Raw genomic sequence first — 23,778 nt, forward strand, 5'->3', positions numbered from 1 at the left:
GTGGCATCTCATCGCAACCATTGCTGTATCCTGGGGGAAGGTAAAGAGAGACTATGAGATATTAATGGGTGTGGGTGTGGCCCCTGTATCTACTAATGCTGCGGTAGCATGCCAGGTAATGGAGATGGTCATTTCCCTCTGTAGGTTGAAGGGTATTTATGGACACAGAGGAGAAAATCTTCTGGAAGGGAGTCACTGGGGAGACTGAATCTTAGGCTCAAATTCCTTTTTGTATTTCAATGCTGGACAGTCTCCAGTCCAATGTCCCTTTTCTTTACAGTACCTACAAGTATCCCTATCAAGATTAGGTTTTGTGGTATCCAGTAGCCCCAATAGGATGGCCTTTTTGTTTCTAACTGTTTAAGTTGTGGGATCTTAAGTTGCATTGTAGGGATTTGATTTTATCTGCCCTGAGGTTGGGCTATCTCATGGAATTCTGTAATCAAGGTATTTCACCAGTTAACATGTTTTTTGATCATGTCTCTAATTTCTGGCCTCAGGAAGTTAACAATAACTGGTGGCCAAGACAGAAGCAACGTAATTGCCAAGGATCAGGCATTCTGGTTCATTTTGAAGATCCTCATTGACTGAGGCTGTCTAGCTTTTTCAAATCAAAGAGCTGCAGCTCCGAAACCCACCAGCAGATGGACTGGCTGATATAAAGTGGGAAGACTGAAGCATAAGCTCCAGGTACTAGCCTAAATTGGCTGCTAGGCACTGCCGCTTTTACAGGGCTCAGCAGTCTTCTACTAAGACATGTAAGTTTGAGTGTGATTAGGTATAAAGAGAACTTGTCCAGGTGCATGCTCCCCCGGCTCGCCCCCAGCTGTGGGGCCAAGAGTCCGGCTGACAGTAAGGAGCTGGGGGACTGGAGGGCAGGGGTCAAAGGTGAAGACATGTTCCCAGGGTCTACAGTCTCAGGGCCTAGATGAAGCTTAAGAAGGCAGCACAGGGAGGAAAAAAGAAGGCAGGGCAGAAGACCCGTCCTCCTGCCACCCAGGCTCGCCCTCAGCTGCCCCATCCTCCTGGGCTCCCCATCCCAGCCCTGCCCACTCTGGGTCATCACTGTCCCCCCAGAGGGGGTCAGCCCTCTGAGAGTGGGGTCTGGGCTGTCTCGGTCACCACCGTGTCCCGAGCATCACTAACACAGTGTGACAAATGGAGGAACCAGTGATGAGCACACTCAGTGTGCAGAGAAGTCCTCACGTCAATTTAAAATACTAAGTACAGTGTATCAGGTTCCTCCTATGGACCAGACTTGGGCTAACACATTGTCATTATTAATAGTTGTGGTTCGTATTAAAACACCAAGTAAAAAATGTGTCCAACAAGCCATGAATTACTTGCTTTCCTCTAAATCTTCCACTCCTCCAGTCATGCTCCCTCCATCTGTCTTCCCTCTCCAGTCACATTCCTTCCATCTCCCCTCCACTTCCAACTTTTTGTACCTTACTCTTCGCTGTCCGCCTTATGCCACTGCTATACCTTCCTCCCTTCTGGTCTTGCCTCCTGGTAATTCTCCCTCTCTATATTTTCCACCCCAGTTCGTCCTCCTTCCCCAGGCCCTGCCCCTCCAGTCCCCTCTTCCTCATCTCTCCCACCCACCCCTCCCTCCCTCCCGCCTCCTTTTCAGGCAGGCCGTCCTCCTTCCAGGTGAACACCAGACTAACGGTACAAGAATGTGGTGTGGCCAGAGATCTGGCCATGGGGCCAGAGATGAGTCCGTTTTAATTGTTGGGTAATTAACTTTGGAAATCACTGCCCCCCATCTCCGCCATGCTCCTCTCCCGGGGTGTGTCCCATCCAGTTTGGGCAGGAAGCCGCTTCGCCTAGAGCAGTCCATCGCTGGGATGATGTGGAGGGCCGCCCCCCGAGGGCGGGGAGAGGAGGGCGGACAGCATCACGGGGCAAGCAGAGCGGGGTCTCCGAGCCTCAGAGTACGCTGATGCGCTCGGCTAGCCCTTGCATGTCATGATCCTGCGGTGGGAGGGCTCCACCCAGCTCTCGGTCCGCGGGCAGCCCTGGCCCGGGCAGCGGGTGCTCGGCCACGAACTGCTCCCAGCGTGCATCGTCACTCTCGTGCGTGATGTACCGCTCGCCCATCTTCCCCTCTAGCTCTCGGAGGTCCAGCCACGTCTGGTACTCCTGGGCCCGGGAGAACACAGGTTAGCCTGACCGGGCGGTGCACGGAGGGCAGCCAATAGCGACCCCACATTATTTGCGCTGCCAGTGAGAGGCCAGGTGTCCAAGAAGGTGAAGCCACACCCTTCACAACCTGCCCAGTCAATAGAGATGTAGCTCCACCCATTCTACAGCCCAGCCAATGGGAGGCTCAGCCACGTTCCACCCACAGAAAACGAACCGCCGCCCTTGATTACGTGCGCAGCCAATTAAGAGATCTGGTTCCAGCCCCGCCCCCTGCATCACCTGTAACCACGGATGGCTGAGAGACTTGTCCACGCTGTAGCGCTTGCGCATCTTCACCTGCAGCAGGTTGTTGATGAGGTCGATGGCTGAGCGGGAAGGATAGAAACAGCTCAAGTCCTGCTGGCCGGCCCTCATCCCACAGGCCACCCTAAGCCTACCTGCCTGCCATCCAGGCCTTGCTTCTGCACTGGCCCAGGTGCCTTGGAAGCCTCACCTGCACCGATCACTCATCCACCCATTTCCCCAGTAGATTGCATATTTGTCTTGCCCCCCACACGTGGCACCCACACTCACTCCTACATCTCTTCAAGTGTCTACCTCAGTGTCCCCATTCCTATGTCACCTTCATAAGTTTTGTCATACACAGGTACATACAGGTACACCTGTACTATTCTTCACTTAGTATTTTTTTTTCAGCCAACTCATTTGTCCAAGATACAATGTGAAGTGGAAAATGCAAGTTGAAAAACAGCATGTATAGTATGATGCCATCGATGTAAAAATGGGATATATGTCCACATATAAATATAAAAGAGACTCATAATTGCCATTGCCTTTGGGAAAAATGGCAGACAAAGGATTGAGAGAGAATTTTCACTATAGACCCTTTTGTATTACATTTAAAAATTCAAACCATGTGAGTATTTAACTTAAGTAAAAATCAATGCAATTTTGTTTTACATTAATTCACTTTTCTTTATTTCACTTTCTGAGGTGAAAATGAATTTATATAAAATGGAAACTTTACATTGCCCTGGTCCATGGAAATCCAAAGATCACTTGCCATGTCCCCAATAAAAAAAATGAAAATAAACAACGTGAGTAGATGGTAGTTAGTCACTGGTTTCCTGCAGAAGGCCCAGAGACCGAGGCCTGTTTGTGAAAAGGAGGATTAGTGAGTGTCAGGCATTCAGGACAAACCAGCACTTGTCTGAGGCTCTCTCCTTGATCAGAAGCCTTGAAAGACAAGGGCCTCACTGTGTGCACCCCTCTGAGTATAGGCCTTGTCTACACAGGCCCTCTGCTCACACCCACAGGATCCCTCACGCACATCCACCCACTCAAATTCACTCATGCACATTTGATGAGCTTTTACTGAGAGACTTCTGAGGACCCCCAGTATTACTCCAGAACTCAAGTCAATCCACATTCTCATTGCTAGTGCTTTACCTCTCTTAGGCCCACCACTAACTCTTTTCCTGAACTGAGTAACCCTCATGTCACCCCTCTCTCTGCCTGCTCCTCAAGGTCACACCCTTCTAGGTCCCTTCCCCTTCTCACCGTTCACAGATCACTCAGCAACCTTCTCCCCTCATGATCTCTTTTCTCCAACTCAACCTCAGTATTCCCAGAACCTAGGACAATCCGAATCAGGCATATAGTAGGCACGCAACATATCCTTGTTGAATCAACTGTTACGAATAAATGACGGTCTTCTTAACCTTCCTCTCATACTCCTTCTGTCCTCCTGAGCTACTGGCTCCAGGACCTGGCCCTTGTTCTAACTTATTTAGGGCTTCTTATCTTAGCCCCGCCCTTGGCCCACCCCCACACCGGGCTCCGCCCGAGTTGCAGGGCTCCAGGACTTAACTTTCCCAGACCAGTCCCCAAGGAGACAGGTCCAAGTCACAAGGCTCAGTGCCACTACCTGGCCATGACACCAAAGCCTCTATATGTAGATATCCCAAGGTCCACCTTGGTCCCAGCCCCCCTTTCCTTTGCAGCCCGATGATTCTCCCGACCCCAACCAGCTCCCAAGGTTCCGAGTGTGATGACTTTGGCCTCATGGCTGGTTCTTTTCCTGGACAACTTTTCCTGGACAGCTTCAGAAACCCTCCATGGCCCTGTCCCTCCTCTAGCCATGCCCCTAAACCAGTCCCTTCCATCACTGGACTTGTCCCCAAGGTCCAATCCCTCGTCTACCCCAGCACCCAGCAAATTAGCCAAGCCTGGTCCTCTGCTTTTTGGCAGAACTAACCCTCTTGGGCCATAACCTCAAAGACTTCAGGCCCCAGCCAACACCCTGGGACGATCTGCCTCTTCTCCTGGCCACCCAGGCCCTTTGGCCTCCTCAGGTCCAGTCCCCCTTCTGGTCCAACCCTAGACAGGCCAAGCCTCGCTTAGCACCCAAGACGCCAACCAAGTGTCTGCCTTAGTTTCCAACCAACAAAACCTAGTTTAGGCCTGAGTCTGGGGGCCTGGTTCCATACACTCCCGGGCCCCTGACCCAAAGTTCCAGGTCCAGGGTGCCTCACTGTTTAAAGGACCGTCGTCCCCGGGGCCCCGCCCCATTGCTGGGCTCAACCCCCATCATACCAGGCTGTTTCAAGGCCCCGCCCTCTTGTGGCCACGCCCACTTCCCCGCTCCGCCCCGCAGCGGGCCCTTCCGCTGGCCTCTGCATACCTCCCGCGGAGATGTGGCTCCAGGGACAGGCTGGGTACATGAAGGCTGCGTTCTGGATCTGGTCGTTGATGTCCTCATCCTCATTGAAAGGGAACGTGCCACTGAGGCTGACATACATGATCACGCCCACCGACCACATGTCCAGAGAGCGGTTGTAGCCCTGGTTGAGCAGCACCTCGGGCGCCAGGTAGGCCGGCGTGCCCACCACTGAGCGCCGGAAGGACTTCTCCCCGATGATGCGTGCAAAGCCGAAGTCACATAGCTTCACCTGCGGGGGCGAGGGGTAGAGGGTCTGCAAAGCTGTTGGGGCCGCACCCTCTGGTGGTGTCCCCCCCACCCCGTCACAGTTCCAGAGAAAAGAGAATATTGCTTCTAATCCAGGCTCCTCCACTCACTAGTTGAGTGAACCTGGGCAAGGGACTTCTATTCTCTCTGCCTCAGTTTCCTCATCTGTATGAGGAGGAGGATCAGACCTCAAGGGTAATCATAAGGATTACATGAGTTAATCCATCCAAAGCTCACAGGACAACAAACGCCCGGCCTGCAATGAGTGCTCAGTAAGTGCTACCTGCCACTCTACCCTCTGCTACGTGGTACAGTCTTAACCCTCAATTGCCTGTTTCCTCCTTGGCACAGGGAGATGCTAACAGTCCCTACCGTAAAAGGGTAGCTGTATGGCTTAAAGGAGTGAACACTTAAAGCGTTAGGAGCAGTGTCTGGCAGAGTGAGCTTCGGTGATTTCAGAAGAGGGACCTAACTTCTCCCAGCCCCAGTTTTGTCATCTACTGGGCATGTTGACAGCGGCTTCCTCTCAGGCTTCCCTGGGGATTAAATGGGACTGGGCAGGTAAACTGCCCACCTCCAGACAGATGTGTGCCTACCTATCCCTTGCCAGTGGGGGCAGTCTAGGGTTATGCACAGGCTTTAGAGCCAGCAAACCTGGGCTCAAAGTCCTGCCCTTCTGCCTACCACCCCAGCATCACCTCTGTGCTGCTACCTCTGCTCATGTATTGTCCCCTTCCCTGCTCAAAATCCCTTCCTGGCTCACTACTGCTCTCCAGACAAAGTACAAAATCCTTGAAGCCCCAAGCCTCTGTTGCTCTCAAAAGCAGCCACACCCAACCCCTGACCTGAATCTCAACTTGACAGCAATACCATTCTTTCCTAAGATACTTTTCTTTTTTGACAGATCTTACCTGTCTTTTCCTTTTCTAAGATCCACCCCTTTCTTACAATGGGATATTATTTGGCCATAAAAAGAAATGAAGTACTGACACATGCTACAACATAAACTTGAAACATTAACTAAGTGAAAGAAGACAGCTACAAAGGACCACATATTATATATTATATTATTATATATTCCACTTACATGAAATGTACAAAATAGGCAAATCCACAAAAAGTGGTTGGGGGTGGGGGATGGTGGGATTGGAAGATGATGACTAAGGGGTATGGAGTCTTTCTGGGGTGATGAAAATGTTCTAAAATTCATGGTGGTGATAATTGTACAACTCTGTGAAGATACTAAAAGCCACTAAATAGTACACTTTGAATGGGTGAATTGTATAGTATGTGAATTATATCTTAATAAAGCTGTTAAAAAGACAAAAGTACAGATCTTCCCACCACAGGGCCTTTGCACAGGCCATTCCCTCTGCCTGGAACACTTGTCCATCAAAAAACTAACTTCTGCTTTTTCTTCAGAGAGGGTTTTTGCAGACCCTCCGACTGGGCTACACATCTTACGGTTATCTGAGCTCATAGAACCATGTTACAGAACTCATCACAGATATAATTATATTTTTGTGACAATTTGACCAACATTTGCTCTTCCCTCTATGATCTGCACTGTCCAGTATGGTGACCACAGGCCACATGTGGCTTCTGAGCACTTGAAATGTGGCGAGTGCAACTGAAGAACTGATTTTTAAATTTTATTTAATTTTAATTTACATTTAAAACCTGATCTTAGATTTAGTTATTGGAAAACTTTTAAATATGTGTGTAACAACTTGGGTATGCCAATCTACTTTTCTAACTGTTGACTTTATGAAATCTAAATACAAATCAAATATTTCTTTTCTTTTTAATTAAAATTTATTGGGGTGACAATGGTTAGTAAACTACATAGGTTTCGGTTTCAAATGTAACAAAGCAAATATTTCTGATGACAGTTTAACATCTAATTTGAGATGTGCTCTAAACATAAAATACACACCAGATTTTGAAGATTTAGTATGAAAAGAAAGAATATTTCATTAATAATTTTTTCGTTGGGCCGGCACGGTGGCTTAGGTGGGTGGAGCGCCATGCTCCTAACGCCAGGGTCGCCAGTTCGATTCCCACAGGGGCCAGTGAGCTGCGCCCTCTACAGCTAAGATTGTGAACAACTCTCCCTGGAGCTGGGCTGCTCTGAGCAGCGGGAGGTTGGGGTGAGCTGCTGTGTGCTGCTGTGAGCTGCCATGAGCAGCCTGCGACCAGCAAGAGCTGCCGTGACCTGCTGTGAGCAGCCAATCCACGACTAGCAACCGACTGCGTCACGGGGTGACGGGGGAGCGCAAGGCTCATAACACCAGCATGGGCCAGGGAGCTGTGTCCTACACAACTAGACTGAGAAACAATGGCTTGAACTGGAGTGGGGGGGGGGGTGGAAAAAAGGGGGGAAATAATTTTTATGTCTATTACATGTTGAAATGATAATATGTGGGCATACTACGATAAAGTATATGATTAAAATTTATTTCACCGCTTCTCTTTAGTTTTTCCAGTGTGGCTACTAGAAAATATAGTTATAGATACGGTTCATATTGTATTTCTAGTAGATAGTATTGCTCAAAATCAAGGGTTTTCATGCTCGGCACTATTGCCGTTTAGGACAAGATAATCCTTTGTTACGGGGCTGTCCTGTGCACTGTAGGATGTTTAGCAGCCTCCCTAGGTGCCTCTCCCTCAACAGTTGTGCAACCAAAAATGTCTCCAACATCGTCAAATGTCCCCTGCGGGGCAAAACTGCCTCTAGATGAAAACCACTGCTATCAGTGGACATTCCTTGGTCATAGAAATGGGGATGTCTTGGGGTGGCCGGATGGCTTAGTTGGTTAGAGCGAGAGCTCTGAACAACAGGGTTGCAGGTTCCATTCCCACATGGGCCGGTGAGCTGCGCCCTCCACAACTAGATTGAAAACAATGACCTGCCACTGAGCCGTGGGAGGGGTGGCCCGATGGCTCAGTTGGTCAGAGCGCGAGCTCTCAACAACAGGATTGCCGGTTCAATTCCCACATGGGATGGTGGGCTGCTCCCCCTGCAACTAAAGATTGAAAACGGTGACTGGACTTGGAGCTGAGCTGCGCCCTCCACAACTAGATTGAAGGACAATGACTTGGAGCTGATGGGCCCTGGAGAAACATACTGTCCCCCAATATTCCCCAATAAAAAAAAATAAAGAAATGGGGATGTCTTTGCTAATCACAGATCCTAACATCCCACCCTGAAGCATGGCACACAATAGGCACACAATAATTTTTAGTTGACTAAAATGAGCCTCTGGCTCTAGAAATGAAATTAACTAAATGATTGCAAAACATAGATAATAAAGCAAAAACTTCACAGGGATGTGGAAGGGCTAAATGAGAAAATGTCCCTAAAGGCCCTTAAACATAGTAGGCACTCAAGGGGGTGGCTTGTTGGCTTAGTTGGTTAGAGCGCGGTGCTCTTAACAAGGTTGTTGGTTCGATCCCCACAGGGGCCACTGTGAGCTGCGCCCTCCACAACTAGACTGAAACAGCTACTTGACTTGGAGCTGATGGGTCCTGGAAGAACACACTTAAACAAATGAAAGTTTTTAAAAAAAACACCAAAAACATAGTAGGCACTCAATAGCTTGTAGCTGTTATAATTATCACCCTTGTCCAGTCTGGCCCTGACCTTAACGGGGTTCTCATCACCCAGTCAGAGGCTCATCAAAACTGTTTTCCTAACACACCCACAGAAGAAATTACCGGTTGTCCCCTACTCTTTGTTCTCTGCTTCTCCTCTTAATAATAACAATCCTGGGTGAAGGGAGTGAAAAGGTACAAAATTCTAATTATAAAATAAATGTCATAGGGATGTAATGTACAACATGCCAATTATAGTTAATAATACTGTATAGCATATTTGATAGTGGCTAAGAGAGTAGGTCTTTTTTTCTAAAAATAAATTCACTGTGTTTTTTTAAAATAAATTTTATTGGGAAACAGTATGTTTCTCCGGGGCCCATCAGCTCCAAGCCATTGTCCTTCAATCTAGTTGTGGAGGGCGCAGCTCAGCTCCAAGTCCAGTCACCGTTTTCAATCTTTAGTTGCAGGCCAGCAACCTTGTTGTTGAGAGATTGCGCTCTAACCAACTGAGCCATCCGGCCGCCCCCCTGGCAGCTCAGCGGCAGCTCCTTGTCTTCAATCTAGTTGTGGAGGGCGCAGCTCACTGGCCCATGTGGGACTTGAACCCACAACCCTGTTGTTCAGAGCTCCCGCTCTAACCAACTGAACCATCTGGACGCCCGATAGTAGGTCTTGCAAGTTCTTACCACAACAAAGAAAATTCTTTAACTCTGTATGGTAACCGATGTTAACTAGATTTGTTGTGGTGAACATTGCACAATACATACAACATTCAATTATTATATTGTACACCTGAAACCAATGTAATGTATACGTCAATTTTAGAAATTTAACTTGAGAAAACAATAAAAACAAAAAACTTGGAAACCAATTTTTAAGATAATCGTACTACAAATCATAAATTGAATGGGCCACATGGTCACCCAGAATAGACCACATTTCATAGCCTCCTCTGCGTCCAGCCATGATCATGTGATCAAGTTCTGGCCAATGGGATGTGAGAAGTGACAAGAGCAACTTCCAAGTATTGCGTTAGGGGTATGTCCGTTTCCTCTACCCTGCTTCTTTCCTCCTTCCTTTCCTATTATCTTTTCACATGGTAGGCAGCAATCCTGGATCATGAAGACCAGGCGACACCACAGAAAGGTCAGAACAACAAGACAGCAGGAGCCGTGGTCCCCAAAACCACGGAACTTACTTTTTTAGCAGCAGTATGCTTAAACTGGATCCTATATGAGTGAGAAACATGCTTCTATCTCATTTAAGCTATCTCTATCTTGGGTCTCTGTGTCCGATTAATTATCTTGATTAATGCAAGACGTCCCCACCTGCCACCAATGTTGCCTGGACTCCCTAAAATCAGGAGGGGACATAACTAACCTGAGGAAACGGGTCAGCCGATGCCAGCAACACATTTTCCGGTTTTAAGTCACAGTGGACGATGTTCTTGAAGTGAAGGTGTCTCAAAGCCACCAGGATCTGAGGGAAGGAGATGGCATCAGTCACAAAGGTAGGAAGGTATCCACCCCAGATTCTGCCTGTAGCACCCAGCCCTCCAAACCCCATCCATGCCTCCCTCTGCATTCCCAAAGATGTTCCTTGGGGCCAAGGGAGGCATGAGAGCACCAAAGAAGAATCCCAGAATGCCAGAACCATTTGTGCCTGAGATAGGAGTCGGACACATAATTCTAGAAAGGCTGAACTAGAGCGGTGGGTTTGGGAAGATCCTGAGACCCTCTGGCATGTGGTAATCTCCTGATAAAATAAGAGCTATTAATAAAGCAGTGGTTTTCAAGGATGCACTATTGTGTTTAAAAAAAAATATTTTTCATCCATTAAAAATTTATAATATGAAACAATACAAACAATACCAATATGACATGCGTTAAGAGGTGGGGGGATTCTAGAGCCAGTATACCCTGGTGGAAAACCTGGCTCTATACTTATTAGGTTGTGGCCTTGGGCCTCTCTTATACTTATTAGCTTGTGGCCTTTACCTCTCTAGGCCTCAGTTTTCCCATCTGTAAAAGGGGGATGTTGACAGTACCCAACATCATGGGTTGCTGTGAGGTTTAAAATAGTTGTTGCATTTAAAGGGCTTAGGGCAGCGTCTGGCACAGAGCAAGCACTATATGTTAGCCATCATTATTATTGTTATTGGTTATTATTTTTGTGATGGTCTGTTGGTGAACATATTTCTCTGTGTGCTTCAAATAAAGCCTCTCTTGTTGTTATCTGTTAATTCAAGAATATTCTATGATGGCAAAGCTGATTTTAAAATAAAACAAAAACCAAAACCGATACCATTCGTATGCACTTATCTGTGGGAATCATAATTTTCCTTGATTCTGTATAACCCAAACAAAATACCAAACACACTGGAAGAAGATGTTGTAATCTCTACCTTAGAACTTAAATATATGTCCTCCTCATTGTTTTTGCTGGATGATTTTCGAGGACAGAAATGCTCCTTGAAAGCCACTGCTGAGGTCCAACTTCCTTATTTTTCTACAGACAGGGAGGCTGAGCTCCCAAGATGTATTTGTACATCTTCTTCTCCAGATTCCCTGTGGGTTGATTTCTACCCTCCTAGTAAATGTGGTGAGTAAAGAGGGCAGATTGGATGCTACGTAGATCTAGGTTCAACTCTCAGCCAGACCATTTCCTAGTTGTGTGACCTTGGGTGAGACCTGGGAACCTCCCTCCACCTCAGTTTGCTCATCTGTAAGATGGGATTTATAGCAATACCTACCTGAAAGGGTAGTTGAGGAACTAACAAGTGAAGGGTTTACCCTAGGACTTGGAATGAGGCAGGCAAGAGGCAGAAAGCAGAAATCTGGAGGGAGGGAGGGAGGGAGAAAGAGAGAGAGAGAGAGAGAGAGAGAGAGAGAGAGAGAGAGAGAGAGAGAGAAAGAAAGAGAGAAGAGGAAGAGATGGATGACCAGAAAGAGAAACTGCCTTGATTTCCACAGCAGGCAATTCCCTCTCCCTGCCTGAAATCTGGATGAGCCTGTCTCAGTGGGTTTCTGTCCCCACCCAGCAAGCCAGCCTGACAAAGGCACACAGCTTGTGAGAACAAGGGTGCTGGGCCTGAATAAAGGAAACAAAGCACAGGGGACTTTGCAACCAATAGAGAACATGTCCCAGAACCAACCAGATGGGAAGGACTTTCTAGGAAGACCATGAAATGCAGAAGCCATGCAGAAGCAACATTTAACTTTGTAAAGGTTAATCAATAAAACTGGGGAGAAAAAAACCATTGTAAAAGTTAAAACCTCTATGGCAAATAAAAGCTATGAATGAAATGAAAAGGAAAGCAAATACTAGGATAAAAGAATTGAACAACACAGTGACAAGGATCCAAAGTCTCTCATATACAAAGAGCTCTTACAATTCAATAAGAATAATGCAATTGAAAAAAGGGTACATAAAGCACAGGCCAATAAACATATTAAAATATGCTCAAGCTCACCCATAATTTTTAAACTGCCAAATGAAGTCACATGAAGTATTATTTCTCCACCTAAAAGACTGGTGATTGCTTTATGCAGAGTTAGTAAGGAGTGAGTAAATAGACACCCTCAAACTCTGTCGGTGAGGACAAAGATTGAAACAGATTTTAGAAAATAACAGGGCGACATCTTTAAAAAAATTTAAAGCAGACCCCTAGACTCGGGAGTCTATATCTGAATGAGTTCTATTGAAATTCTCCCATCAGAGCCCCGTGATATTTGTAGATGGATGTTCACAGGATGTGGTTTGTAATAGTGGAAAAGTAAACGCAACCCACATGCTCCGCAGTTGGGGCATTTGGTGATATCCATCATGGGATACAATGCAAAAAGAGGCAGTTCTGCTAACTATGGACTGAAATAGAGTACAACCACACGCCACTTAAAGACAGGGATAGTTGTGAGAGATGCGACGTTAAATGATTTCATCGTCGTACGACATCATAGAGTGCATTTCCACAAATCTAGGTGGTCTAGCCTATTGCTTCTAGGCTACAAGCCTGTACAGCATATTACTATACAAAAACAATGCAAGATTAAATCAAGCGCAAGACAAAATGATGCAATCCAGAGATGCAATCACGAGACGCATGAGGCGGCTGCTGGCCTAACACAGCGTACTGTTTTAGGCCCACTTGTTTTTGATATAAGTAGAAAGAGTACACTTTTAAATAACAATAAAAAGTATAGTATAGTAAATACATAAACCACAGTAACACGGTCATTTATCAGGATCATGTATTATGTACTGTACGTAATTGTATGTGCTATACTTTTACATAACTGGTGGTGCAGTGGGTGTGTTTACACCAGCGTCACCACAAACACATTGTGCTATGACATTACGATGTCTATGTCACTAGGCAATAGGAATTTTTCAGCTCTGTTATAATCTATGGGACCCCCCGTCATATATGTGGTCCGTAGTTGATTGAAATGTCATAATAAGTGCAATAATAGCTATTATTACTATTACCAACCTATTATTTTTTTTACCTATGATCCTATTATTTTTTTGTTGTTTTTGCTCTATTATCTGTCCTATTATTATTTTAAAGTTATTGTCCCTATTATTTCTTCTATTGTTATTATTACTCTACTAGTTTTCTGTTGTCCACTATTGTGACTCCTGACCTCTGGGCACCTGGGGACTCTCCAAGGGGACGTCTGCTATAGGGCAGGGAGGAGCCGGGCAGGGAGGGTGGCAGCGGGCAGCGTGGGCGGACGCACCTGGGTGATGAGGAATTTGGTGAGGCGCTCGGGCAGCCGGCCCTTCTCACTGGACAGGATCATTTCCAGCATGTCCCCGTGTAGCTTCTCCATCACCACAAACACTTTCTCGGGTGTCTCGAACATGCACTCCAGGTTCACAATCCCTGGATGCCGTAGACTCTGGAGTGGGGTGAGGGGTGGTGTGGTGGTCAGGGCCCAGGTCACCCACAAACTTAGGATGCCAGAAGGTAAGCCACGGGAGCAGGTGTATGACAAACAAGGAGAAGGAAGTTCCCTAACTGAGCAGCTTATTCCCTGGGGGTGGCACTGAGGGAGGGGAAGGGGCTTCCCACAGGCCCAGACAGAACCACCCCCTTGCACCACCAGGTGTCCAGAAGGACCTTGACATCATGAAATTCTAGCGAAGGCCCAGGGTTGCGAGAGAGAGGGAGAGAGAGTGTAGAGAAATAGGAAGAATCTCTGTACATCTCTTTCAAATCCATGCCTCCTCCCTTTTCCCCCAGCCCTGGCCTGGCCCGACCTCATCTCTCCCACCCAGGTCTCTACCAGCCTCCTCCTTGGGCGTGGGGCTGCAATCCCACCCCTTTCTACCTACCCTCCGATGGCAGCCTGAAAGATCGTTCTAAAGTACATAGCTGACTCTGTCCTTTCCTTGCTCAAAATCCTTCCATGGCTCCCCAGTACTCTCAGGAGAAAGTCCACAGGGTGGAACCCCACCATCCTTCCTGGCCTCAATTCCCACCACATAAAGGTTACTATCTAGTAACCTTGAACTTCTTCAAGTTTCTAGAAGACATCATGTTCCCTCTCACCTCCAGACCTTTGCACAGGCTGGTCACTCTGCTCAGAATACCTTCTCCACCCTTTCAATCTCAACATGCATAGTCCCTTCTCCAGGAAGCCTTCCCTGACTACCCTCAGCCTGGGTCAGTTGGCCTCTGAAGGAGGCAGTGAGAAGGAAAGGCCCTTCCTGGGTAGAGGTCGAGCTGAACCACAGATCCCACTGGTCACCTGCAGAATGGCCACTTCATTCCTGAGCTGGCTTTCCTGCTTGGTGGGGAAGCGCAGTTTGTCGATGACTTTTACGGCCACATCCCGTCCCGTCTTCCGGTGCTTTCCTGGGCAGGGGGTAGGGAAGGTGGGGAGTGAGCATTTCCTTCCAGTCCTTGCAAAAGAAACTCACTCCCACCCTCACCCCAATTCAGAGACACAGCCAGCATTGGACAAAGGTGGATGGAAGGCTTCCAAGATGGCTCTGAGGCCCCAGGAAAGATGGGAGCAGCAGGGGGCCCTGGGAATAAAGGTAGAATGAAGGAAGGTAATGACAGAGCTCCAAGGAAGAGACTCTACTACCTGGAAAACTAGATTTGTAACCAATCAAAATCTGGGCTCTACTCTGTGGCCAGTCAGAGTGGAGACCCTCCCTGTTCATACTTGGAGAAAGTCCATTGGCTTTTCTCAAGGAGAAAAGGACAACCTGCAATCATCTGCCCCAGAATCTAGCTTTCTAATCAACCAAAATAGGAGGTGACATGTGACCAATCAGAAGGGAAGGTCTGGAGCCCAGAAATCCCCAGGACCACCTCTGGGTTAACTCTGAAGGGTCCTTACCGCCATAGACCACTCCAAATTGCCCTGAGCCCAGCACCTCGTCCGGGAAGATCTGGTAGACGGTGGCGATGTCCTGCAAGGTGGGACACGGAGGGTCAGGGGTGCACATGGAGATGGGGGTTCAAGGAGACTGGGAAGGGTGGGAGAGCTAGGAGGCTGTGTGGGAGGCGGAGGACATCCTTGGGGCCATGGGGTGTGGGCAGGGGGTCTTACCACATTCTCTTGGATCTGACTGTTAGACACTGAGATGCTCAGAGAAGCTTGTCCTGGGGAGAAGGGAGAGGTGGAGGTGAGGGGACCCCAGGCTCAGGATTATGTTCATCCATAACTCCAGAGGCAGACTCTGGAGCCAGACCACCTGGGTTTGAATCTGGGTGATCCAAGGCTCATCTTCAGGCTACTGACTTGTCCACTGTGAACCTCGGTTTCCTCATCTGGAGAATGGGAATAATACAAGAACCTCCCTCACAGCGCCAGACAGAGGAGTAAACGAGATGTACTGAGGGGGCTCGAGAACGGACATCACAAATGATTCCACTGAGCATTTCACCCTGTGATCTCAGTACCAAGAAGGCATGCTCTTCCCATTTTATAGAGCAGGAAACTGAGGCTCAGGGGGAAAGCCCAAACTGACTCCAGCATCTTCTCCTGAACTTGCTCCACTACCAATACAGCCAGAAACAGACATTTCCAAAGCTATGACCCTTCTGCCATTTGAGCATCTCTCTCCTCCGCACTCCAGACTTGGCCCCACAGCCTCCTCCCTCATCTCCCTGCCCCATCCTGCTTTTCCTATTCACCGTCTCCTCCATAGCGAGGCCAGAGGGATCTTGCAGAAGTATAAACCTGACCCTGCCCATCCCCTGCCCAGAACCAGCCATGGCTCCCCAGTGCCCTCAGGAAAAAGCCCAAGCCCCTTAAACGTCCTATCAGCAGGGTCTGGTCCCTCATCTACCTCTTTGACTTGAAGCCCCACAGTGCTGCTCTGTGTCCCTGACACACTGGTCTTGCTGGGCCTCAGGCAGAGTAAGTTCTTTCCTGCCTCCGGACCTTTGCATTTGCTATTCCCTCTGCCAGGAACACCCTCTTTCCCTCATTCTGGACTTTGTTAAATCCTCCACGTCCTTTAGTCTAAGCCTGAATGTCACTCCTGGGCCATGTCAGATTACTTTAGCACATGTTCTACGAAACAGTTGTCATTGTACCAAATGAGCTGATTAATATCTGTCACCCACACTGGATTATGAGCTCCAGAAGGCCAGGAACCTGGTACTCTCTGATTGTCCTTTGCCTCTGCCTGACATCATTTCCCATTTGCTTTCCCCTATCTCACCCCTCTTCAGCTTCCAGGTCTTAGCCTAGATATTATCTCCTCCAGGAAGCCCTCCTGGATACCCAGTCTGAGCCAAGCACCAGCTCTGGGCTTCTCCAGCCCTCGGGTTCCCATGTGCCAGTCCTAGTCACTCTGGGGCATCACTGTCTAAAGACCTCTCCATCTACCCCACTGGACTGTGATCCCAAAGAGGGCAGGTCCTGGGGTGTCTTGGTCACAGCTGTGTTCCCAAGCACTTTCCAGCAGAGGCCAGGCACAGAGGAGGCACTCAGTAAATGCATGAATTAAAAAGTCTGAACTCACAATTTGGAGGAGTCGTCACCATCTGGACAAAACTCAGAAAGGGCAAGTGACATGCCCAAGGCCACACACCAGGTCCAGGGCCTGCTGAGTCCAGAAGCCACATTTGCCACTGTGCCATTCCTTCCTTGCCTTCCCCTGGCTTTCCCCGCCCAAGCCTTCCAAGACCCATCCCCTCAGGGACCCACGATGGGGGACTTACTGTGGGGTGCATGACCTGGGGCGCTGGGTGCGTCCTGGAGGATGACGGGCATCAGGGCCTGGCGGATGGCCGTTTCCCAGCCCCGGGCAGCCTCTGCTCCCTGTCCACTGGGCCCCCCTGGGGCTCCACCAGGTGTCTCGCCCACGAAGTAGGTGGCATTGCTAGTGACGATCTCAAAGCAGTGTGGGTTGGTGCCCGGTGGCACAAGGCTGAAGTTCTGGGCAGGCTCCACAGTGAGGATTTCCGACAGTGGAATTTCCTGGCAGGACACAGAGCCAACGCAGGTGAGGACACCAGGCAGACCGTGGGGCTCTGCCCTTACTCAGAAAAGTACACAGAATCCAGTGTCAGTGGGAAGGGCCTTGTTTGCATGAGTGGTCAGGAAAGGCCTCCTGGAGGAAGTGACATTGAAGCAGAGACCAGACCGGTAAAAAGAGGCCAGCTAGTGGATGAATGGTGGAAACAGCATGTGCAAAGGCTCTAAGGTGGGAAAGGCTTGTGTTGAAGGGATATGCTATATCCCCATCACATGGATGGTGCCTGGCACATAGCAGGTATGCCATCTTTGAGGAATAAATGAAGGACATGAGGCTAGGGCCAGGCCACACAGGGCGTCATGGGCCACAGGGCTCTATCTCCTAGGCTCTGTCTCCAGGGCCCTGGGGAGCTATGGAAGGGTTTAGAGCAAGGGAAGGGCAGGTCTCTCTGGCTGTGTGTTGAGATTGGGTGGGAGAGAATGGGACTGAGACAGGAGACCATGAAGGAGATTGAGGGGGCCCAGGTGGGAGAGAAGGTGTAGGGTCAATGGGCAGGGAAAAGGGGATGCTTTGAAAAGTGCTGAAAGAGAAAGGAAGGAAGGAGTGACAGGAAAGACAGACTTATACAGCCAATAAAACCGGAAGACAGAGATGTAACAGTGGGGATGGCATTTGAGATGGCAGTATTTGAGGAAGATGGGAAAAGTGGGAAGGGACAAGCCATGAGAAGTGTATGGAAGATGTCAGAGCAGGTAACAGCGAGGTGTCTGGGTTTTGTTCGAAGGGCAGTGGGAGTAACTGGAGGGTCCTGCCGTTTTTAATCGACTCCTCTGGCTGCTTCGTGGGAATAGACAATGGAGGCAACAGAAGAAGAAAGGGCCAGTGAGGAGAACGCCGCAACAATCCAGGTGGGAGACTGGCTGGAATGCAATGCGGGCATGCGAGGTGGCGATGAATACAAATAAATAATTCAATAAATTAATTACAGAGTAATAATAACAAGTTTATAATTACGTGGAGCTTAATACATGCCAGGTCCTAAGCTAACTGCTTCCTGCAGTTGTCTCAGAATTCTGTCCACAGCCCTGAGGTGAGGGCTATTCTCTGAAGCCTTTTACAGGTGAGGTGCAGAGATGTGAGTCAAGTCACCCTGGGTCCCTCAGCTCGAAAGTGTGGGGCCAGAATCAAACATTCGGGCAGGGTGGCACTTGCTGAGGGGTTGGAAGCGAAGAGGGCAAGCAGGGGGTGGGGAGAGGGTATGATTCTCTGGCATTTGGCTGGAGCAACTAGAGAATGGAGACGCAAAGTCTGAGGGAGCTGGGAGCGGAAAGACCCACTTTGTAGTATCTGTTGGTTGTGTTGTTCTGGAAGAGTGTGATGCACTTGCAGTCCAGGCGCCAATAATGCCGCTTCCTCTGTTGGGAGAGATGTTTGAGGGTGAGGTTGTCTGCTTGGGCTCCTCTCTCCACAAACCACCCGGGTCCCTAACTCTGTCTCCACCCCATGGGCTCTGACCTCGCCCTTCACCCCGCCTCTAAACGCCTGCCCTGCCCCTCCGCCCACCTCTAATTCCAGCAGGCCTCCAGCATAACCACACCCACTCTACCCAGCCACACCTCCTCAAATGGTCCTGCCCCGCCCCTAACTCTGGCTCCGCCCCACCTGGCCCCACCCCACACACTCACCAGCGTGTCCTTGTTGCTGTAGTGAACCACCCAACCTTCATGCAGTGTGGTGCTGGATTTCCTTGTCGTGTGTCGCACTGACTGCACCACTCTCATTAGGGGGATGTACCCTAGGGAACTAAGGAGAGGAGAGAGGTTCCTACAAGGAGACAATACCCACAGTGCCTGGGGGCACAGGGAGCTTCTCAGGGCAGACTGCGTTGGTTTTTGGCACACTTTCCCCCCCAACACCCCGTTTTGCAGATTTCCCATAATGAGGAAGGGGACTGTTGAGAGACTGAGTTCCCAAGTCAGGTTGCCTGACAAATTACCCAACTTCTTTGTGCCTCAGTTTCTCCACCCAAAGGGGTGGCTGTGAGGAGTGAGCTTCATTAAAGGAGCTTAGCACAGAGCTTGGCAAATAGTGGCTCTCCAATAAGCGTTAGTTAGCATTGAGCTGCGATTGTGCAGTCAGATGTGTGACATTGGGCAAGTGACTCAACCTCTTTCCCTCCTTTGCCTTATCTGTTCACGTGCTGTTAATATAGTGAGGAGTCCTAGAGAGATTAACTGACTTGCCCAACTCCGGAACCAACTACTTCTTGATCCCTGCACTAGACCAAGATTTGGGTGGCCTTGGCCACTTCCCTTTGCCTCTCTGAGACTCAGTCTCCTCATCTGTGAAAGAATACCCCGTCCCCCCAAGTGTGTCAAGGTCCAATTCTGAAAGCCTATTATTTTGTTACTAAACACTCTCAGGAAAGACCTGGGAGAAAGGGAATCAGGTTCTAGGTGGCTCAGGTTGGGTGGCACCAGTAAGACTCTCTCCATTATCACCATGGCATGCATACCCATCCCCCCTCTGGCCTTGTTTTCCATCCTCTCTCCCTTCCCCTCCTCCTCCAGCCATACCAAGCTCCATGCTGTTCCCAGAACATGCTTGGTCCTATCTCAGGGCCTTTGTACTTGCTGTTCCCTCTGCTTACAGTCTCTTCCCCCAGATATCTTCTATACGGCTCCTTCCCTTCCCTCCTTCAGTTCTCTTTAAATGTCACCTTGTCAGAGAAACCTCCTTTAATGACCCAAACAAATAACACATTCCCCTTTTTCTATCTCCTTTCATTGCTTTATTTTTATTTCATTTTTGATGGCAGTTACCTCATGTCATAGATGCATTTATTTGCTGCCTCCCCAACTAGAGTAGCAGCTCTATGAGGGCAGACAGCTTTGCTGGTTTTGCTCAGAGCTGTGTGTTTGAAAGTCTACAACCCAGTAGGTGCTCAGTAAATATCGAGGCACCATGGAAGTGGCTGACACTCCTCCCGTGTTTACGCTGCCCTGGCCCTTTGGGGTGAAGTCTCAGCTCCTCTCCATTATTAATTATTGGCTGAAGCTCCTGAACCTCAATCTTCTAACCCAGAAATGGCATAATGATCCTTATGGTCCTTGTGGGAAGGATTTAGTTCAAGAACAAACGCTTAAATCAGTGGTTGTTTAAATCCACAGATTAGCCTCAATACATGTATATATTACTGCAGTAATACAATGTATTAATAGTACTATATTAATATTGTTCTGAAACATACACACACAGAAAAATGAAAACATTTCAAGGATGAGATTAAAACTAAAGAAAACTAGAAATTCAAATATTTTCTTCCCATACCCCGAATGGATCATCTCTCACCCTCCCCACTTTGGGATTCAAGGTTAAAATACCAGAAAGGTCTTCTTTTCCATTTTCTCAGCACTTATAACCTGACAATAACTTTACTCACATCATCTAATGAAATTCCCACAACTGCCCTGTGAAGCAGGTGCCATCATTGCCCCAGGGGCAAACTGAGGCACATGGAGAAGTGACGAGTGGTGATTTAAGTAATGGAGCTGGGATCTAGCCCTGATGCTCTCAGCCTCCAGTGCCCTGTGCTTTTAAGCACAGTTGCCTTCCTGCCTCCTTGCTAAGCAATCATAGCACCCCCATGTATGAAGCCAGGCCTGGTCCTAAGCACTTGGAAAATGGAAAAACATCCTTGCCCTCCAGCACTTGAGCTCACATTCTAATGGAGTTGAATAAATATGAATTCTATTTATAATTTAAAATGTAGATAAGTATAAGTTATTATTTGTCAGAGCTTTCACTCCAGAAGAAAGCCACTGCCTGTCAGGTCCTTGGGGATATTTCCCCTTCCCCATTTTACAGATGAGAAGACTGAGGCACTGAAAGAAGGTGCTTGTTTAAGGCCACACTAGTCAATTCGAGGCCAAAATGGTTGAAAGAAATGGATAGTTTCCCTTCCTTTTTAAGATTTTAGTGCTCTGTGTTAAGAGCTAACACTATTTAACACTTCCTGCATACCAGGCACTGTTTTAGGTTCTTAATTTATATTCATTCATTTCATCTTCACAACAACTCTGTAAGGTAGGTTCTATTTTATCTCCACTTTACTGATGAGGAAACTGAGGCTCAGAGAGGTTACTCTTACCTAAGGCCACACAGCAGTCTGGTTCCAGAGTCCGTGTTCTTACCCACTCTTTGTACTATCAGTTTGTAATACAGACTGTTTCTGGAAGGACCCACCAGAAACTGATCCCAGTGGCTTCCTCCAGGGAGAGGAGCTGGGCAGCTGGGAGGCAGGGAAGTGGCAGGGTTTGACTACATACATACCTTTTGAATGACTATATTACAAGTTCCAAAATATAATATAAATTAAAATACACTTCTTTGAAAACTTTTTAAAAATGTAAATGAGGAAAAAAAAGGTTAAATTAAGAAGTCTGGGTGCTTAAATGGTTCACCTCAGGAACCTGGGAAATTTACAAGTAGAGGGTGATGTCAACACATTGTAGAGATTGGAAAGGGCATCCCCGGAGCACACGCTGGGTACCTCTGGGCCTTGCCTCCCTGAACTTCCTCCTCTTCACTGGCATGGAGGGCATTTTCCGAGTGCGAGCCCGGGATGACACCGGAATCGTCTGACTCATCCATGAGGGCGCTCTTGTCAGCCTCACTGAAATCGGTGGCCTCCTCCATCGGCACATCTGGGGGCGCAGAGCATCAGAGGGGCCTCCACCCAGTCTGGCCCCCAGCCCCTTCCCGCTCGGCCCACAGTCTCTTACCTCCATTGATAAGAGCCTCCCCCAAGCAGTCGTTAGGAACACGGGTGGCGCAGCGCTTGTGACAGTTAAACTTGCAGTCTAGAAGTAGGATAGGGAACAAGGAGACAGGTGGGGGGGAAGAGAGCGCACCTGTAAGGGTTCAATCTTGACTCCTAACCCCCAGGCATAAAAGAGCCTTGTGCTCTTGCTATTTGGGACAGGAAACCTGGCTGACCCTGGTTGTCCCATCCCCTCTTTGAACTCCGGTAGTTTCCGCAACTATGAAGAGACTAGATTAAACAAGTAGGAGGGCCAGATTACGTGTCTGTGGCTTTAAAGCCCTATGACTCTAAGGGCCTAACGTTCAGTAGTATAAATATGCATTACCCTCAACTTCTAAAATTCTAGAATGTAACAGGGTCTAACATTCTATGATTCTAGACGTTGAACAACTCAAGGGCTGGGTTTCTCAACCTGTGGCACTATGGATATTTTGGGTTGGCTAATTCCTTGTTGTGGGGGACTGTTTTGTGCACCATAGGATGTTTAGAAGCACCCCTGACCTCTACCCACTAGATGCCAGCTGCATCATCCCTATATGACAAACAAAATGTCCCCCAACATACCCTGGGGGGGAGGGGTGGATTGCCACTGGTTGAGAACCATTGCTTTAGAGTGTGATTATTCTAAGGTTCTAGGATACTGTACCTCAGAGATTCTATAATTCGATGTAAACCTATTTTTCTAAGGTTCTATGATTCTAGATTTCTAAGACTCCAGAGTTTGATGTCCAAGTTTCTAGAGCTCTACACTCATCTATGATTCTACAGTTCTGTCATTCTGGATTGCTAAGAATCCCTGCTGTTCAAGGTTTTAGGGTTTTATATCTAAACTCTAGAATTTGATGACTCTAGACTTCTATGATTCTGGACTTCTGCATCTCCAGAAGCTGATGATTCCAAGGTTCTAGGATTCTGCACATTCAAAATTCTAGAACCTAATTGTTCCAGTGAATTCTAGAATTGGATGGTTTTAAGTGTTTATGGATTTAGACTTTCGGTATTCTAGAATTTGATCATTCTATACTCTGGGGTTCTAGATTTCTAGAACACTAGGATTCCATGGTTATATGATTCTAGACTTCTAAGACTTGGAATTTGATGCTTCTAGGCTTCTATTATCCTCAAATCCTATAGTTCTAAAGTTCTAATGTTTTGAGAATCTACAATTTGGTAGTTCTAAGATTTATGAGTCTAAAGTTCTATGATTCTTTTAGCTGAATCCCACAATTCTTGAATCCTATGTTTCTAAGGTTCTCTGATTCTAGAATTCTCAAGTTCTACAGCTTCAGAATTCCATGCTGTCTTATGGATCGAGATTTATAAGGTTCTAGGATTCTAAGTTTCTAATAACTAAGGTTCTAGGATTCCAGAATTTCTAAAGTTCTAAAACACTAGGATTCAGGGCACACCCCTTGTGAAGGCCCTGTGCTCTTAGGATTGGAATACTGAGATTCTTGTGTTCTGCCACAAGCCCAGGTAAGATCCTAAGCCTCTGGGTCTCGCACCCCACACGGGGACCCTACTGACCTTTGCACTGCAGGCCCTGGCGGAAGAGGCCCTTGAGAAGTTTCTTGCAAGCCTGGCAGACAGTGGGCCGCGTGTAGCTGTGGATGAGGAAGGTATGTGGCACCTTGACCTTGGAGAGCAGCATCTTGTCCAGCTCGATGGGACGGCCCGTGTAGGATGAGGCAGATGATGAGAAGGAGGACGAGGGGGCGCGGCGAGGCAGGAGGTCGGTGGTGCTGCGGTTCTATCGGTCAGCGAGAGTGGAAGGGGAACATCAGAGCGTTGC

The 23,778-nt window shown here is 48.1% G+C and overlaps 1 protein-coding gene across 1 annotated transcript in view; it reads right to left on the minus strand.

Moving 5' to 3' along the window:
- Nucleotides 1-1,681: 1,681 nt before the first annotated feature.
- The window catches only part of PRKD2 (protein kinase D2), a 31,550-nt gene continuing 9,453 nt past the window's right edge, over nt 1,682-23,778 (minus strand). The window contains exons 6-19 of the mRNA XM_081031882.1: nt 23,514-23,736; nt 21,946-22,023; nt 21,714-21,867; nt 18,847-18,964; nt 18,499-18,576; nt 16,905-17,163; nt 15,283-15,335; nt 15,070-15,142; nt 14,470-14,576; nt 13,456-13,617; nt 10,094-10,192; nt 4,832-5,099; nt 2,428-2,513; nt 1,682-2,145 (exon numbers count right to left, since the gene is read on the minus strand). Coding sequence (XP_080888008.1) covers nt 1,933-2,145; nt 2,428-2,513; nt 4,832-5,099; nt 10,094-10,192; nt 13,456-13,617; nt 14,470-14,576; nt 15,070-15,142; nt 15,283-15,335; nt 16,905-17,163; nt 18,499-18,576; nt 18,847-18,964; nt 21,714-21,867; nt 21,946-22,023; nt 23,514-23,736 — 1,971 coding nt within the window. The 3' untranslated portion in view covers nt 1,682-1,932. The remainder of the gene's footprint in view (nt 2,146-2,427; nt 2,514-4,831; nt 5,100-10,093; nt 10,193-13,455; nt 13,618-14,469; nt 14,577-15,069; nt 15,143-15,282; nt 15,336-16,904; nt 17,164-18,498; nt 18,577-18,846; nt 18,965-21,713; nt 21,868-21,945; nt 22,024-23,513; nt 23,737-23,778) is intronic.

This window comes from Rhinolophus hipposideros (genome assembly GCF_964194185.1).
Source record: "Rhinolophus hipposideros genome assembly, chromosome: 21".
In the NCBI taxonomy this organism is placed as follows: domain Eukaryota; kingdom Metazoa; phylum Chordata; class Mammalia; order Chiroptera; family Rhinolophidae; genus Rhinolophus; species Rhinolophus hipposideros.